General features: G+C 53.7%; 1 protein-coding gene across 2 annotated transcripts; it reads left to right on the top strand.

Moving 5' to 3' along the window:
• The first annotated feature begins 786 nt into the window (after window positions 1–786).
• RBM42 (RNA binding motif protein 42) lies at window positions 787–9569 on the top strand. 2 transcript variants are annotated; one of them, XM_023196943.1, is made up of 10 exons: window positions 792–1052; window positions 1291–1435; window positions 2891–2975; window positions 3082–3156; window positions 4691–4756; window positions 4832–5007; window positions 5444–5776; window positions 6004–6121; window positions 9043–9237; window positions 9326–9569. In XM_023196943.1, exons 1-10 carry the CDS (start codon window positions 925–927, stop codon window positions 9436–9438), a joined length of 1434 nt encoding a protein of 477 aa, XP_023052711.1. In that variant the 5' UTR covers window positions 792–924; the 3' UTR covers window positions 9439–9569. The 2 variants fall into 2 exon arrangements, with proteins under 2 accessions (XP_023052712.1, XP_023052711.1); XM_023196944.2 differs by lacking the exon at window positions 4691–4756 and having other exon boundaries at window positions 787–1052; window positions 4853–5007.
• The last annotated feature ends 3458 nt before the right edge of the window (window positions 9570–13027 follow it).

Here is a 13027-nt window from a genome sequence, read left to right as displayed (position 1 = left end):
CCAGGTGAAATCAACAGCCTTGTTGCCCACACAAAGCCTGCTTGGTGCTCTCTTCACACGGACGCGCGTGACAAAGAGAAGTATAGATCAAGTGAAATCCAGACGTGTTGAATATTGGTAGCGTTTGAGAGGTACTTAAGAGTTCGTTACACTATAACCCCTAATGTGCATGTTTGAAAATACTCAGAATAAAACACTTGTGAGGGCTACGGGGATAAAAAGAAAGAAAGAAAAAGGGTCAGCTGTGGCCCAAGAAAGGAAAGGACAGGGACCAAGCCCACGGACGTGCTCCTCTGAGTTGTACTAGTTTCTGGGCCTTGACTCCCACGGTGAACAGCCTCCTGAAATGTCTTCAGCTGTCGTCCAGGAAGCCCGGGTCAGGCGCTTCCTCCTCGGCGTCTCTGGTCTTCGTGGGAATCACAGGTCGGGTGTCAACCTACTCCAGGATAGGGAACCCCAGGCCTCCCAGCCTTGCCCAATCCTGGGGTTGACGCGGACTTGAGCGTCTTTTTAAACTTCCGGCGCGGGCTCCGCGGTGGCACAGGAGGGTCCTCCGAAGTTTCCTGCGTTCTCAAAGGTCCACATTCCATATTGGGGATGGGCCCAACTGACTTTGCTTCGCTCTCATTAGCCCGTGGTCCCCCAGGAAGGCGGGGCCGCCTCTCTTCGCTGTGTTTTCATAGGCCCAGGTTCTTGCGTTCCTGTGTCCTTCTCTCACTCTGATTGGCCTATATTCCCCTGAGGGTGTGGCAAAATCTCATTGGCTCTCGCGCCCGAACGTATGACGTCATGCGCCACCGCCCGTCGCTTTCGCTGGACGTCATCCTCGGGCGCCCACCCAGACGAAGGCGGAGAGTAGACAGCAGAACCAGCAGCGGCAGCTAAGCTGAGACAGTAGTAGCGGCGACAACGACGGCGGCAGCGATGGCTGGGGCGGGGCCAGCCCCAGGACTCCCGGGTGCAGGAGGACCCGTGGTCCCGGGTCCTGGCGCTGGCATCCCGGGCAAGAGCGGCGAGGAACGCTTGAAGGAAATGGAGGCGGAGATGGCCCTGTAAGGCCCGCGACAGGGAGTGATAAAAGTCGTCCCAGAGCCAGAGCCACCGAATCCCGGAGCCTCCAGGCCTCGATAGGCCAGAGATACGGCTCTAACATGGGGAAGTGGGACCTTCGGGATTGTGAGGGCGGGGATAGCGGAGAGGTTGGCAGGGGTGAGGGTCCCCTCGCGATATACCCAGAGTTCCAAAATTGGTACGAGGTCCTGAGCGCTGGTGTCTGTTCTTCTCCTCCAGGTTTGAGCAGGAAGTTCTGGGGGCTCCAGTACCCGGAATCCCAACTGCTGTGCCTGCGGTGCCCACGGTCCCCACGGTAGAAGCGATGCAGGTCCCAGCGGCTCCTGTGATCCGCCCAATTATCGCGACCAACACATACCAGCAGGTATGGCTGAGCTAAGGCATATAAGTCAGGGAACACAATGCCTCGAACACAGTAGGTGTTTGTGTACAGAGAGCTGTTGACGTTTTAGCTTGTTGACTAATTAGCATGACAAATATTTTATGTGCCAGGCACTGAGAACACAGTAATGACTGAGGGAGACAATTCTGCCCTTTGGGAGCTTATATTCTAGAGCATATTGTCCAGTAGAGCTTTCTGCAATGATGAGAATGTTCTGATATATTTAAAATTCATATTTAATAGTTCATTATTTTCAGTCACATTTCAAGTGCTCGGTAGCCAGCTATATATGACTAGTAGAGAAAGAGAGAAATTATTGAGAATAGGCTGAGTGCCGGGTGCGGTGGCTCACACCTGTAATCCCAGCACTTTGGGAGGCCAAGATGGGCAGATCACAAGGTCAGGAGATCCGAGTCCATCCTGGCCAACATGGTGAAACCCCATCTCTACTAAAAATAGAAAAATTAGCTGGGTGTAGTGGCACACGCCTGTAGTCCCAGCTACTTGGGAGGCTGAGGCAGGAGAATCGCTTGAACTCGGGAAGCGGAGGTTGCAGTGAGCCAAGATTGCACCACTGCACTTGAGACTGGTGACAGAGCGAGACTCTGTCTCAAAAAAAAAAAAAAAAGCCCTGAACCTGTTGTGTTCAAGAAACAGCAAGGAGACCAGTGACAGTGGAGTGAGCAAAGAGGAAAGTGGGAGGAAATAAGGACAGAGAGGTGAGGCCAAATCTTGGAGACCCTTACAGCCATTTTAAGAACCCTGACAGCCAGGCACGGTTGCTCCCGCCTGTAATCCCAGCAATGTGGAAGGCCAAGGCGGGTGGATCACGAGGTCAGGAGTTCAAGACCAGCCTAGCCAACATGGTGAAACCCCATCTCTACTAAAAATACAAAAATTAGCCGGGCGTGTTGGTGGACTCCTGTAATCCCAGCTACTCAGGAGGCTGAGGCAGGAAAATCACTTGAACCCGGGAGGCGGAGGTTGCAGTGAGCCAAGCTTGTACCACCTCACTCCAGCCTGGGTGACAGAGCGAGACTCCGTCTCAAAAAAAAAAAAAAAAAAGAATAGACTGTAAAGGACAAGGGCAGAAGCCAGGAGATGGAGGAAGGGGCTAGTACAGTAATCTAGACAGGAGCTAATGGTGGCTTGGATGGAGGTTGTGCATGTTAGATGGGGAGGACAGGTTGGACACAGTTGCAGTCGGTGCTAAGTGCTGTGGGGAAGATGAAATAAGGTGGTGAGAGAAGCTGCTGCTCAGAGAGCCCTAGTGTGATCCCAAAAGCCTCCCCGAGAAGTGGCATTGTAGCTGAGACCTGAGATAGCCAGTCACATACAGAGCATAAAGCATGAAGCTCTTGGTCTCTTGGGGTGAACTGGCCTCAGCAGATGGGGAATGCCAAGTCAGGCCCCTCACCCTGACCTCTTCCCCGACAGGTCCAGCAGACTCTGGAGGCCCGGGCAGCTGCTGCAGCCACAGTAGTTCCTCCCATGGTGGGTGGCCCTCCTTTTGTAGGCCCTGGTAAGTAAAGAGTGGCAAGGTGAGGGGGTTGGGCAGTCAGGCAGGGTGGTAAAAAGGTGTGCCCAGGACTCTCCTCCCACCATCCTTGCCTTTTCCCTCCCAACAGTTGGCTTTGGCCCTGGTGATCGGAGTCACCTGGACAGTCCAGAGGCTCGAGAAGCCATGTTCCTGCGGCGGGCAGGTGAGTCTGGGGCCAGGGACCCCCACATTTAATCAGGCACTCTTGTTTACATGACCTCAGCCTCTTGCCTGAATCTTTGCTCTAAATCACCCTTTGCATTTCATCCCAACTTGATGTTGTCATCCTAAAGCACAAACCTGATCATGTCCTTCCTGTGGATGTCAAGTCAATTTTGTTTTAACCTGATCATTGCAAACCAACCCTCCTGCTGTCAGTCCTAATTCCAAATTGCCACAGCACTTAACACCTTATATTAAGCTGTATCATTTCTTATTGACTATGGCTATCATCTTTTGCATCCTCTGAAATACAAGCTCCATGAGGGGCAGAAGTCTCAGTACCTGCCACATAGGAAGCATTATGTACTGTCTGTTGATGGGATGAACAGACTGTTGAGACAAGCACCAGGCTCTTCCCCTGGCAGTCACAACCCTACATGACCTTGCTTCTTGCAGGGAGAGATCCCCAGCAGCCCGAACATTTCTGGGATGTGCCAGCAGTGCTTTTGTTAAGGTCCCTTCTCTCCCTGCTCACTGTCACCCAGCTGTAATCTTCCAGCCATCCTCCCCCGCAGGCCATTTTCCACATTCCACCTTTTGTTCTTCAAATAACCTTTACTCACGCTATCAATTTGTAGGACATTACTTCCTTATATGTATGAAAAGGATGCGTGTTCTTATTTGGATGTAAAATTCTGGTATAATCTCTGTTAAACCAAACATGCTACTTATGTTACCTAAATCCTGTTAAACTTTTCAATCTGGTGATCTCTGAGAAGTTGTAATGTCTCTTAGTTTTTAGTATGGTTTTGATCAAAATGCAAATCTGACCTACTCCCACTGCCCAGCTTCCAACCCTGCTGTGGCTCCCCAGTGCCCTCAGGAGGACACCTGTGGTTCAGCCAAGAATGCTGTGCTTTCAAAATAACACAGCTCTACTTGGGTGTCTGCTGGCCGCTCAGCCCTTCTCATGACACTCTCTAAGCCCCGCTTCTTCTATTACAGTTACACTAAACTGAAAAGGGAAAGGTTTTGCTTATAAATGTTCTCCCTGCCAATAATATTCCCAGTCACCCTTTGCCTAACACTTCATTGTCCCTCGGGTCTCAGCTCACAGGTCCCTTTCTCCAGGAAGCCTTCCCTAGGCCTGGCTGGGTCAGAGGGCTTCCCTCTCTTAGCACTGATCCCGCTGCCTGTGCTTCCCCACTTCCAGCCCTGGTCCCCATTGGCTCTCCTTCTCTAGTGATGTCTCCATTCCCTCCTCTGGACCAGGAGCTCCCTGAGAACCCTGGGTCTGTGGGTGTGTCCCCAGCATTGCCTGCCACAGGGCTGAGCCAGAGGAGCTCCTCAGTGGTAAATTTTCATGGAATGAACCAGGGGAGAGGCCCCCACATCTCCAGGAGGGCTCCCCAGACTCTTCTCCAGGATTTCTTGTATGCTGAGAGTGCACACACACACACGCACACCTGCACACACACCTTGCCCCAAGTGCCCCTGTCCCCCATGACACACACCCCCATCTCTCTCTCCCACAGCTGTGGCCCCCCAGAGGGCCCCTATCCTGCGTCCAGCCTTCGTCCCCCACGTGCTACAGAGAGCAGGTGAGGGGCCAGGGTCATCATCCCTGCCACATAACTCCCCCCAGGCCCTGGAACTCCCCACTAACACCCTGACAGATTCCGCTCTCTCCTCTGCAGCAGCCGGCCCCCGCCCTATGGCCCTGCGGCCCCCTCACCAGGCCCTCGTGGGCCCCCCTCTGCCTGGGCCCCCTGGACCACCCATGATGCTCCCACCAATGGCTCGGGCTCCAGGGCCTCCGCTGGGCTCCATGGCTGCGCTGAGGCCCCCTCTGGTGAGTGTGGACAGGGAACTAATGGTCAGACGTGCAGTGGACGGGGAGACCATCCATCCTGGCCCAATGGGCTATGTCTGAGTTGGCCTCTCCCCTGACTTTCTGTTTCTCTACCTTCTCACTCTGCCTTCATCTCTGTCTCTTTCTGCGTCTGTCTTTCTGTGGCAAAATCTGTTCTCTCCTTTTGTGAAGCAAGTACAGAGAGAAACACATGCTATTGGAATATTTCTCTTTTGATTGTTCCTGATGTTCTTGTCTGTGGCTGTCTCTCTCTGCCTATGTTTCTCCTTCTCTGTGTTTGTCTGGCTGGAGACTGCCTGGGTGTCTCTTGGCTGCTCTCTGGCCCCCTGGCCCTTGCTTCGTTGGACGGAATGGGGATGAGAGTAAGGTCTGAGCCTGTGAGCCAGCCCCCCTCATGCTCTCCTCTCACCCACAGGAAGAGCCAGCAGCACCCCGAGAGCTGGGCCTAGGCCTGGGGTTGGGCCTGAAAGAGAAAGAAGAGGCAGTGGTGGCAGCGGCGGCTGGGCTGGAGGAGGCTAGTGCAGCTGTGGCCGTCGGGGCAGGAGCTGCCCCAGCTGGCCCTGCAGTCATTGGGCCCAGCCTGCCTCTGGCCCTGGCCATGCCATTGCCCGAGCCTGAGCCCCTGCCCCTCCCGTTGGAGGTCGTCCGCGGCCTTCTGCCCCCACTGCGCATTCCTGAACTCCTGTCCCTGCGTCCTCGGCCCCGGCCCCCTCGGCCAGAGCCACCCCCTGGCCTCATGGCTCTTGAGGTAAGCAGGGAGCCTAGTGGTGAGGGGACAGGGGGCAGACAGGGGCCCAGGAACTTCCACACAGATGGACCGGGCAGCAGGAGGACCCGGGGGAGGGAGGCGGACACATGTGCCCCACATCCAGAAGCACATCCAGCCCTTACTGTGGTGGCAAGAGGGCCAGGGATCAATGGACAGTGGGAGACTCCAATATCAAGCCCTTTGCACCCCTCCCCTTTCCTCTGCAGGTCCCAGAGCCCCTGGGTGAAGACAAGAAGAAGGGGAAGCCAGAGAAATTGAAACGCTGCATTCGCACAGCAGCAGGGAGCAGCTGGGAGGACCCCAGCCTGCTGGAGTGGGATGCAGGTAAGCTGCTGAAGCTCGAGGTCAGGCATGGCTCAGCCAAGGTCAGACCAGGCTGCCGTTCTTGGGATGCAGACTGGGAGGGTGAACCTGGTAACTCCACCTTTCTCAGTAGGGTGGGCGCTGTTGTTAGCCCACCTTGGGGAGGGGAGGCTGTGGCTCAGGGGCTGGTTCCTCACCCAGCCATGGGTCAGAGCTTGGTGGAGGTGACAGGGACATGGGGCTTTATAGCCCGTTTTACTCATGAGGTGCCTGGCTTCAGAGAGCATTCTTTTTTTTCCCAACTCTTAGAAAAAAAAAAAATTTTTTTTTTTTTTATGAGATGGAGTCTCACTCAGTTGCCCACACTGGAGTGCAGTAGCGCGATCTTGGCTCACTGCAGCTTCCGCCCCCCAGGTTCAAGTGATTCTCCTGCCTCAGGCTCCCAAAGTGCTGGGATTATAGGCGTGAGCCACTGCGCCTGGCCGGGAAAAAATTTAAACAAAGAATGGCACAGTAAACAGCTGTCTACCCACCATGTAGATTCTGCAATTAACATTTTGCTGTGTTCACTTTTTTTCTCTTCGTGTACATATATGGTTTCTTTGTTTTTAGCTCAGTCGTTTGAAGCAAGTTATAAGTGAAGTCATCACTTCTAAATATCTCAGTATTTATCTCCTAAGAAAAGAGAGATTTTGGCCAGGCACGGTGGCTCACACCTGTAATCCGAGCACTTTGGGAGGTGGAGGCAGGCGGCTCACTTGAGGTCAGGAGTTCAAGACCAGCCTGGCCAACTTCGTGGAACCCTGTTTCTACTGAAAATACAAAAAAATTAGCCAGGCATGGTGGGAGGCACCTATAATCCCAGCTACTTGGTTGGTTGAAACAGGAGTATCACCTGAACCCAGGAGGTAGAGGTTGCAGTGAGCCGAAATCAGGCCACTGCACTCCAGCCTGACAATAGAACGAGACTCCATCTGAAAACAAACGAAAGAAAAAGAAAAGAGATACTTTTTGCACATCATAAGACCATTATCAACTCTAAGAAAATTAATTCTTCGGTATCTTATTTTTAGTTTATATTCGTATTTCCCTAAGTGTCCCAAAACTCTCTTAGAACTATTAATGTTTTTGCCCTGAACCAGCATGCATGCAGTTTTATGTCCCTCAATTATATCTTTTTGGTTTTTTTGTTTTGTTTTGTTTTGTTTTTGAGACGGAGTCTCACTCCATCACCCAGGCTGGAGTGCAGTGGCCCTATCTCGGCTCACTGCAGCCTCCACCTGCCGGGTTGAAGTAATTCTCCTGCCCCAGCCTCCCGAGTACCTGGGACTACGGGCGCGCGCCACCATGCTTGGCTAATTTTTTATATTTTCAGTAGAGACGGGGTTTCACCGTGCTGGCCAGGCTGGTCTCGAACTCCTGACCTCGTGATCCGCCTGCCTCTGCCTCCCAAAGTGCTGGGATTACAGGCATGAGCCATCATGCCTGGCCAAAATATCTCTTTTCTTAGGAGATAAATATTGAGAGATTTAGAAGTGATCACTTAAAACTTGCTTCAAATGGCTGAGCTAAAAACAAAGAAACCATATACACGCCCAGCCTCGATTATATCTTAATAAGCACGGTCTCTTTCCTACTTCGTTGTTTGGTATATATTTTTTGAAGTGTCCAGGGCAGTTGTCATGTACAAGGTCCCACCTTCTGAGTTTGGCCAGTTGTTTGCCTCTGGCATCGCTTAACTTGTGCTTAGAGTGTCCCAAATCACAGACACCATGGGGCAGCCGCAGCAATGGCCGAGGAAGGAGATGGACCCCTCCTGCCTCAGTGTTTGACTTCTGCCCCTCTCCTGGGACCGTCCACCTGGCCCAGAGAAGACCCTAGCTCTGTGACCTTGGGCAAGTCACTTAGCCTGTTTTTTTTGTTTGTTTGTTTTTCTTCTTTTTTTTTTTTCTCTTTTTTTTTGAGACAGAGTCTCGCACTGTCACCCAGGTTAGAGTGCAGTGGTGTAATCTTGGCTCACTGTAACCTCCACCTCCTGGGTTCAAGCAGTTCTCCCACCTCAGCCTTCCGAGTAGCTGGGATCACAGGCACCCATCACCACACCCAGCTAATTTTTGTATTTTTTGGTAGAGATGGGGTTTCACCACATTGGTCAGGCTGGTCTTGAACTCTTGAGCTCAAGTGGTCCACCTCCCTCGGCCTCCCAAAATGCTGGGATCACAGGCATGAGCCACTGCGTTTGGCTCACTTAGCCTTTTAAGCCTATCTGCCTCCTCCCCTCCCTTGTGGAGACAGGGATTCTTTGGGACAGAGCATGTTCAGTGGAAGCACAGGCCCAACTCAGAGGCAGCGTGAGAATGTCAGCTGGGTACAGCCGTGGCAGAATAGCAGGCAGCATGTCCAGGTCTCAAGGGGGAGTTAGGGCAGGCTTTGCAGGGGAAGCAGGGCTGAGGAAAGCTGAAGCCCATGTTCCTGAGGTGCCATGATGGGCAGCCAGTGGGTGACGGCCCCAGGGGACCAAGGGATGCCGAGGCTCAGAGGAAAGGCCAGGGCTGGGGCAGAGTTAGGGGTGTTACTACGGGAATGAGTGAGGTGGCCCTAGGGTGGGGAGGGCAGTGCAGTTCACGGTTAAAAGTAAGAACTCAAGCCAGATGCCTGAGCTCTTGTCCCAGCTCCACCACTTCCTGCTTGTGTCACTTAGAGCAGTGACTTGACCTCTCTGTGCCTCAGTGTAAAAGCATGGTTGGGAGTGCCAGAAATGGAAAACACCGCTCCAGGTGCCCAGCAGAGCTCCTGGCGCAGGGTCAGTAGGTGTTGACCATTATTACTAAGAGGTCCCTAGGCAGAGACTGGATACCTCCGAAAAGGTGGGGTCATTCAGACAAGGTAGACACCGGGCAAGGCCTCTGCATCCTCTGACGTCGTCTCTCCCCCATCCCCAGATGACTTCCGGATCTTCTGTGGGGATCTGGGCAATGAGGTGAACGATGACATCTTGGCACGCGCCTTCAGCCGCTTCCCATCCTTCCTTAAGGCCAAGGTGATCCGTGACAAGCGCACAGGCAAGACCAAGGGCTACGGCTTCGTCAGCTTCAAGGACCCCAGCGACTACGTGCGCGCCATGCGTGAGATGAATGGTGGGTGTGGCCTCCCCTGGGGACTGCGGGCATAGCAAGCGCTGACCTAAGCCTGACCGAGCCTGCCTCGAACCCTCTGTCTCCACAGGAAAGTATGTGGGCTCACGCCCCATCAAGCTTCGCAAGAGTATGTGGAAGGACCGGAATCTGGACGTGGTCCGCAAGAAGCAGAAGGAAAAGAAGAAGCTGGGCCTGAGATAGGGTCTGTGGCCAGGCACCCGCTTCCACCTGGCCGGGCGCTGGCTCCTCCCTCAGTTCTCTTTGGAAAACCCCCAGCTGTCCACCCATCCCCTGCCCCAAAACCAGTTTCAATAAATTTATGTTCATTTCCACCCCGGCTGGGCATGGAAGCACGCTGTGGGGAGCAGGGCTTGGCTTCCCCACACGTGGAAATGGCAGCGAGCCTTGAGAGTATACCCAGACAAACACCCAGGCAGGGGCTTCTGAGCCCTTCCTGCGCACCCATTCCCTCTTCAAACCTCTTCCACACATGCTGAGTGCCGCCTATTCCAGAGGAGAAAGGGGGCACCAGTGGCAAGGGTTGAGCCAAGCCGAGGCCCACACCTGTGGCCTGGCTACCTCCTGTGTTCTCAGCATTAAGGTAGGAGATCTAGGCCCTTCCCTTCTGGAGCTCACAGCCTTCTAGGCCCTCCTCCATCCAGCAGACTCACCAAGGGTCTGAACAGTGCTTGGGGACACAATGGTGACTAAAAGTCCTGGGCCTTGCACCCTTAGAGCTCAAGGTCCAGTGGCAGAAAATAGGCTCAATGCCCTGACAGAGCCCAGAGTGGTCAGGGCAGGATGGGGGCACCCAGAGCACACCTGTGGGTGAGGGGGCCCTTCCTGAAGGAACTGTCCACCCCCAAGTCTCCTCTGGGGCTTTCGAGCTTCCCCAGTCTGCCACGCCCAGCCAGCTCACCATGCTCTAAGTCTCGGTGGGCACCTCTGTATCTCTGTCTCTGTGGGTGCCCCTCCATTTCTTGTCTCTAAGCCTCTATATCCCTTTTGGTCTCTGTTCTCTCCTTTGAAGCTGGGAAATAAAAAAGGAGGAGAGACCCACAGATGGAGAGAGAGAACAGAGACTCAGGGTCTGTCCCCCTCTTTTCCCAGCTCCAAGCTGGCCTCTGCCTGTCTGAAGGGGTGTCTGTGCAGGGACTTCAATGCCAGGCTGAGAGCTTAAGCTTTACGCGGAAGGCAGCAGCAAACCCCAAAAAGCTGAGAAAATTCAAGCAGCAGCAAGGTCCTGGGCAGCACAGACGTGTACTGGGCGTGGTGGCACAGGCCTGTAATCCCAGCACTTTGGGAGGCCAAGGTACGCAGATCACTTGAGGTCACGAGTTCAAGACCAGCCTGGCCAACATAGTGAAACCCCGTCCCTACTGAAAAATACAAAAATTAGTTGGGCATAGTGGTGGGTGCATGTAGTCCCAGCTACTTGGGAGGGCTGAAGCAGGAGAATCGCTTGAACCCCGTAAAAGGTTGCAGTGAGCCGAGATCGCACCACTGCACTCCAGCCTTGGTGACAGAGACTGTCTCAAAAAAAAAAAAAAAGCCCTGCGACCACCAGTGTGGCTGGAAGTCTGGAAGGAGGCTGGGGCAGGGACCAAGGCAGAGGAGGGAGATGGCAGGGTCTGAGTATGGGGAGGAGAGGGGGTCTCCCAGGGACACAGCCATCAGAACCCTCCATTAGGAGGGAGCAGGTTGGGCAGGACTTGGTGGGGCATAAGTCTGGGGATGGATAATACCAAGACGTCTCAGGGATGGAGGTCCCCCAGAAGAGGTGTCGAATTTCTCCGTTCCTGTCTTCCCTGCCTTACTGCCCCCTCTCTGACGTCACATTTTCCAGTCTGGTCAGAGGGTGAGAGCCTCCCTCCCTGGCAGGAAGTGCCCTTTAGCCCCCTGCCACCTGGGCCAGACCACCCAGCCCCAGGATCCTCAAAGCCCCTTCCCCCCATCACTAGTCTTTCCTACCCCGACCCCCCTTGTGATCACTGCAAGTATAGGGGCACGGGAGAAGATGGGAAGAGAGAATGGCTGCAGAAAGGACACTTCCAAATGCATGTGATTCTCACTTCCGAGTGGGAGCAGAACAGTAGGTACAGATGGACGTGCAGAGTGGGGCAACAGGCACTGCAGACTCCAAAAGGCGGGAGCGTGGGGGAACCTGAACGGTTACCAGTTGGGTACGTTGCTCACTATTCGGGTTCACTAAAGGCCCAGGCCTCGCCGTGACATGTATCCAGTAAGGACTCTGCACTTGTACCCCCTAAATGTTTTATCTTTTGTTTGTTTGTTTGTTTTTGTTTTTGTTTTTTTTTTGAGAGACAGAGTCTTGCTCTGTCGCCCAGGCTGGAGTGCAGTGGCTGGATCTCAGCTCACTGCAACCTCCGCCTCCCGGGTTCACGCCATTCTCCTGCCTCAGCCTCCCGAGTAGCTGGGACCACAGGCGCCGGCCACCTCGCCGGCTAATTTTTTGTATTTTTAGTAGAGACGGGGTTTCACCGTGTTAGCCAGGATGGTCTCGATCTCCTGACCTCGTGATCCGCCCGTCTCGGCCTCCCAAACTGCTGGGACTACAGTCGTGCGACGCCGCCCGCCTTTTTTTTTTTTTTTAATGTACACGAGTCTTCCTGAGAACAGGGAGAGACACACACAGAATGTGGCAGGCAGAAGTAGAGATGGCGCTGTGAGGAGGAGGCTCAGAGGCAGAGATGAGAACCATCAGAGACTGTGCAGTGGGAAGGGAGACGGGGAGAAAACCAAGAGACAGATGGAGACAGACAAGGAGATGAGATAGGAACACTCAAAGACAGATGGGGAGGGACAGTGATGTCAGAAGAGACTGGGTGACAAAGCCTTACTGGAGTCAGGCCCATGGCAACAGAGACCCAGCTTTAGAGATGCCAACCTGAAGAAACAGGGCAGGGAGACATGGAAAGACAGACAAGAGGCCAGCTTCAAGGACAGGAAGCCAGGATTCCCTTCAGGCCCCCGCACTGGATGGATAGAGGGACCAGTGATGCTCCAGGGCTCTGTGGCTCACCCCACACTGATTCCATCCCAGTCCCACTCCCACCCCATGGGACCCCATGGAGCCCAGTTTACTTTCTGTAAAATGGAGGGAGGAGCAGTGCCCCCTGCTCTCCAGAACAGCAAGTAGTTAATGATCAACAGGCTGGGTGGGGATTGAAAGATGCCTATATGTGAAAGTTATTTTTAATGGTAAATATTACGTACTTATTAAAATACAGCAGGATGGGCTGGACACGGTGGCTAATGCTTCTAATTCCAGGACTAAGGCTAAGGCAGGTGGATAGCTTCAGGCCAGGAGTTTGAGACCAGCCTGGCCAACATGGCAAAACCCCATCTCTACTAAAAATGCAAAAATTAGGCTAGGCATGGTGGCTCACGCCTGTAATCCCAGCACTTTGAGAGGTCGAGGCAGGTGGATCACTTGAGGTCAGGAGTTCGACACCAGCCTGGCCAACATGGTGAAACCCCGTCTCTACTAAAAATGCAAAAACTAGCCAGGCGTGGTGGCGGGCGCCTGTAATCCCAGCTACTCGGGAGGCTGAGGCAGAAGAATTGCCTGAACCTGGAGGCAGAGGTTGCAGATCGAGACTTCTTGTCAAAAAAAACAAAAAGAGGCCGGGCATAGTGGTGTGCACATGTAATTCCAGCTACTTGGGAGAATGAGGCAGGAAAACCACTTGAGCCTGAGAGGCAGAGGTTGCAGAGAGCTGAGATCGTGCCACTGCACTCCAGCCTGGGTGACAGAGTGAGACTCTAT

Source organism: Piliocolobus tephrosceles, chromosome 21 (assembly GCF_002776525.5).
Source record: "Piliocolobus tephrosceles isolate RC106 chromosome 21, ASM277652v3, whole genome shotgun sequence".
Lineage (NCBI taxonomy): Eukaryota > Metazoa > Chordata > Mammalia > Primates > Cercopithecidae > Piliocolobus > Piliocolobus tephrosceles.
The sequence above is the reverse complement of the archived record's forward strand: the minus strand, read 5'-3'. Positions and strand labels throughout refer to the sequence as shown.